At 54.8% G+C, this 4,591-nt stretch overlaps 1 protein-coding gene across 1 annotated transcript; it reads right to left on the reverse strand.

Annotated features, from left to right (window-relative positions):
• Window positions 1-597: 597 nt before the first annotated feature.
• On the reverse strand, window positions 598-4,305 carry LOC128793148 (zinc finger protein ZIC 1). Its single transcript, XM_053952193.1, has 3 exons — window positions 2,654-4,305; window positions 1,318-1,481; window positions 598-922 (listed from the first exon to the last, which is right to left on the reverse strand). The coding sequence occupies exons 1-3, from the start codon at window positions 3,627-3,629 to the stop codon at window positions 725-727; spliced, it is 1,338 nt and encodes a 445-aa protein (XP_053808168.1). The 5' UTR covers window positions 3,630-4,305; the 3' UTR covers window positions 598-724.
• Window positions 4,306-4,591: the final 286 nt, after the last annotated feature.

Here is a 4,591-nt window from a genome sequence, read left to right on the forward strand (position 1 = left end):
CTGTAATAATACAAAGTAATTCACATTTTGATACACATTTACTAGAACATTCTTGCCATTCAGTACAAATAGTTGAATTTCTACCTCTTCCCTCTGCCCCCCCACCACCTCCGCCCCCCCGCCGCCGCTCCCGCCCGCCCGCCCCTCCCCCCACATATATGCAAAGACCACAAATCCACATATCCCCTTATTCAACTTGCGATATAACTATTTACAAAATCAAACAGTACACTTTTTTTGTTGTTTTGTTTTTGATGCTAATAATTCTGTATTTACAAGAGGGGATGGGGGGGAAGGCCGCTGCCCGAGCAGACATGCAGTTGGCGATCTCTAATCAGTGGTTTCCAGTGAAGCCCTACACAGTTGGCATTTGCCCTGGTAACCTTGTCTTCTTATGCATTCTACTAACCCTTTCGCCTACCAAGCCTTGGAACAGAGCAGAACAGTCAGGGAAGAAAAAAAAGGAAAAAAAAAAAAAAAAAGAGAGAGAAATAATGGAGGACAAAAAGAAAAAAAAAAGAAACAAATTTTTAAAAAATTAAGTCTTCATTTTACTCAGTCCTGGGTCTACTGGCAGCATTTTAGTTTTGTTTGCTCATTTAAATTTTGATTTCAGAGTGTCCATTATTTTGGAGTCTTTAAATAGGGTATTTATTTGCTCGCTTGGGGCTTTTTTTTTGTTTCGGTTTGTGTTTTGTTGTTGTTGTTGTTTTGTTTTAGCGTTTTAGACGTACCATTCGTTAAAATTTGATGTAAGCGTGCTGTGGCTGGACGTGTGATGGACTGCGGAGGAGGAAGGGGATAAGGAGCTGGCAGTCTGGTTTTCTGTGGATGGAGACACGATGGTTGGAGGGGTGGAGGACTCGTAGCCTGAGCTGGCGGCGGGAGAAGGCTGGGACCCCTGCGAGGATGATTCATGGACCTGCAAGAGAAAACCCGGGCAGAGATAGAGAGCGGCGGCGGACGGAGGCCTTCGCCTGGGGATGCGCCAGACAAGGGGACCCAGCAGCGGGCCCCAGGCTCGGGCTCTCCTGCGGGGCTCCCCGGCGGCCCCGGCTCCGGCCCCGGCCCCTGCCCGCCGGGCAAGGCCGCACTGCGCCCCCCGGCTGCGTCCTGGCGCTGCCTCCCTGCCCCTCCCCGGCTGAACCGCACCGACCGAAGGCCCCGCGGCGGGGCCGGGCCCGGGGCTGAGCGCGGCCCGGCGGGCCCGGAGCCGGGGCCCCGCCGCCGGCCGGCCCCGGGCCGCGCTCCGCCCGCAGGCACGGCCCCGCCGCCCTCCGCCCGGGCAGGCCCGCACGCCAGGCGCCCTCCATTTACCTTCATGTGCTTTCGGAGGGAGCTGGGGTGCGTGTAGGACTTGTCGCACATTTTGCAGAGATAGGGCTTGTCGGAAGTGTGCACATGCATGTGCTTTTTGCGGTCGCTGCTGTTTGCAAAGCGCCTGTCACAGCCCTCGAACTCACACTTAAATGGTTTTTCACCTATTGCAGAGGGAAGGGGGAGGGGGGGGGAAAGGGATCTGATTAAGCAGGGCCGGCTGGATCGCTCATTGTCACCGCACCGCCGGACGGAGCTCAGGGCTCCATTTCAAACACTTGCAACTTTCTAACTTCAGCGCGGCTCAAATCCCCAAAACCTTGCTTCTAGTCTCTATCCTTTCCGGACCTCCGACTCCCGCAAAGCGCCCGTTTCGGAAAGCAGGAGAGCTAAATAACTTTTTTTTCCCCCTTTCCCTTTGGAGAAGCGAGTTTCCTTTCAACCCCAGTCCCGGGCACTTCTCCCTCTTCACAACGCTCCGAGCGAGAGAGCAGGCGTGGTGGGATATTACACACGATCCTCAGCGTCTAGTTTCCGATTTTATAGCTCGTTCTCGTAATATTTTACTCCCTCACCTCCCCCCCCCCCCAGCCCCCTCCCCCATATTTTCTTGAAATAATATTGAAAATTATCCGGTCCGGGAAATCAACGAGAGGGCAGCTCCACAAACCCTCGGCAAAAGCGCCAGGGAAAGCGGCTCTGTCTTTCAGCGTTCAGGGGTGGGAGCAAGGGGAGATCGCTCTCCCGGCCAGAGGCTGCTCCATTCCCACCTCCCACGAAGGAAAAAGTTCTCGGGAATACCGGCGCCTCCCCTCCGCACAACAATAACACAGTAACGCGCCGGGCTCGGTTTGTTTAATATCGCTCAACGGAATTAAATATTTACCAAGCCCTGAATTGCAGAGAGGAGACGAATGACCTGCCTGCAACATTTAGCACAATTTCTCAACGTGCCACAGCCAAAACTGCCGAACAATAATTAATTAAAACCTATAAATTTAAACAGGACAGGTTGCTGCGATCCCCCACCCCACCCCCTCCGCCCTGACAATCCCAGCAGCAAACCCTGCCGTCCTCCCTCTCTGCCTCGGCAGGGATCATTTCTTTTTGTTGCTGCTTCTGGCGTGGCTGTGACCGAGCTCGTTTTGCAGAGGAGCTCCGAGCCGGCCTCTCTTGGAAAAAAAGCACTGGTTCCTGAACCAAACCCCTTCCTCCCCGTGCGAGCCTCAGCCAAGCCGGCCCCCAGCCCCTCCAGCACGGCCCCGCGTCCCGCTCTGGCCCCGGCGCTCGGCGCTTCCACTGGCAGAGAGAAAAGCGACAGAGAAGGTTACCGTACCTGTATGAGTTCTTTTGTGTATTTTGAGATTCTCTGATCTGGCAAACACTTTGCCACAGCCTGGGAAAGGGCAGGGGAAAGGTTTTTCACCTGTGTGGACTCTGATGTGATTTACAAGTTTATATTTGGCCTTGAAAGGTTTCCCTTCTCTTGGACACTCTTCCCAGAAACATATGTGATTGGACTGCTCGGGTCCTCCAACGTGCTCCACCGTGACATGAGTCACCAGCTCGTGCATCGTGCTGAAAGTTTTGTTGCAGGACTTTTTGGGGTTTGACAATTGCTCGGGCTCAATCCACTTACAGATGAGTTCCTGTTTGATGGGCTGCCTCATGTAACGAAAGAAGGCCCCTGCCCCGTGGTGGGCTGCCATGTTCATGTTCATGTGGCCGTAGCCGTGCAGCTGGGTCGAGGCGTAGTGCTCGGAGCGGGGGCTGGTGACCTGGCCGTACTGGTCGGGTCTGCCGTACATGTCTCCGGAGAAGCCCAGGCGCATCTGCCCGTTCACCACGTTAGGCGAAGCGTGGCTGGTGGCTTGTTCGTGCAGCCCCGGGAAAAGTATATGTCCCGCGGCATCTGTGTGTCCGTGGGGTCCGGCGAAGCTGCCGGCAGCGGAGGCGAAGAGGCTGTGCTGGGCGCTGGCGGCCGCCGCCTCCCCGAAGCCGCGGTTGCGGAACAGAAAGTCCCGGGTGGAGTTGAAGGCGGCGCTGGAATAGGAGCTGACATGGGTCGGGTGGTGGTGGTGCCCCAGGGCCGCCGCCGCGTAGCCGGGCGCCTGCGAGGTGAAGGCGGTCTGGCCGGCCGAGGCCAGCTCGTGGGTGCTGGGGTTGATTTTGAAGGCGCCCATGCCGTCGGCGAAGGGGTTGATCCCCAGCCCCACTTCTCTGTCCGTGACATCGGCCGTGGAGTGGTGGCGAGAGGATCCGAAGGTAGTGACTCCTATGGCGGGATACTGCGGTCCAGCATCCAGAAGCATCTTCCCAGCGTCGATGCAGCAACCAAAAAAAAAGCACGCGCGCACACACACAACGCGGAGAGAAGCAGCAGCAGCAGCAGCGGCAGCGAAAACACCCTCTTTGGAAAGTCAGCGACGATCACCACCAAAGCAACCACATCAAAAACACCCCCTTCGGCATCAGCGCAGGGGGAAGGAAAAAAAAGAGAAAAAAAAAAAAAAAAGACTGGTGCGGAACGGGGGAAGAGATCTTCGCAGTTGCAAATAATAATAATAATAAAAACGTGCCCCAAAAATATTCACTGTCTCTCTGCTTTGACTTTTCAGGGAGGTTTAAGTGGGGAGAGGGGGGTTGGGTGAGCTCAAAAATAAACTGGCTGCAAATAACAATAACGGCGAGAGTTCAACACAGGCAGCAAAAAAAAAAAAAAAATTAAAAAACCAAAACAAAAAAGAAACTTCCTTCAGTGATTTTTTTGGCTATAGGAATGTTGCAAAGTGGCCGAGAGATTGTTTCTCTCTCCTCTTCGAGCTTCCCCACACTCACCCGATTTTTTTTTTCGGGGGGCCTTTTTTTTTTTTTTTTTTTTCGCTCCGCAAAAAAAAGGCGCAAATCATGCACAATATTGTCTTTTGCGGTTTATCTTCCTGGGGAGAAACTTTCACCTCCTCAGCCGGGCGGTGAACGCGAGACTGATAGCGGCAATCATTCCTGCAGATAAATGAATTGAAAAGACGACACCGTCCCCCCCCTTGATGAATGGGAGCCGGGGGCGGAGCGCCGTGCGGGCGGACGTGGGCGCGCATTGGCCGGCGCCGGCTCCCCCTTCCCCGCGTCGCTGCCCCCGGCCCCGCCGGCTGCGGGCGCTGATTGGCCGCGCCGCCTCATCCATCGCAGGTATTGTGGCGCCCTGACACCGCTCTGACAAACGGGGCTGCGGCAGCCCCAACTTTTTTTTTTTTTTTTTTTTTTCTTTTTAATA

The sequence above is a fragment of the Vidua chalybeata genome, chromosome 10 (genome assembly GCF_026979565.1).
Source record: "Vidua chalybeata isolate OUT-0048 chromosome 10, bVidCha1 merged haplotype, whole genome shotgun sequence".
Lineage (NCBI taxonomy): Eukaryota > Metazoa > Chordata > Aves > Passeriformes > Viduidae > Vidua > Vidua chalybeata.

What these genes read in the sequence shown, in the direction of transcription:
- LOC128793148 (XM_053952193.1), bottom strand. Translation starts at nt 3,629, where the DNA reads ATGCTTCTGGATGCTGGACCGCAGTATCCCGCCATAGGAGTCACTACC. An exon ending in ACACAAAAGAACTCATACAG is followed by an intron (nt 1,482 to 2,653) that starts GTACGGTAACCT and finishes CCTCTGCAATAG; the next exon opens with GTGAAAAACCATTTAAGTGT. An exon ending in CCCTCCGAAAGCACATGAAG is followed by an intron (nt 923 to 1,317) that starts GTAAATGGAGGG and finishes TTTCTCTTGCAG; the next exon opens with GTCCATGAATCATCCTCGCA.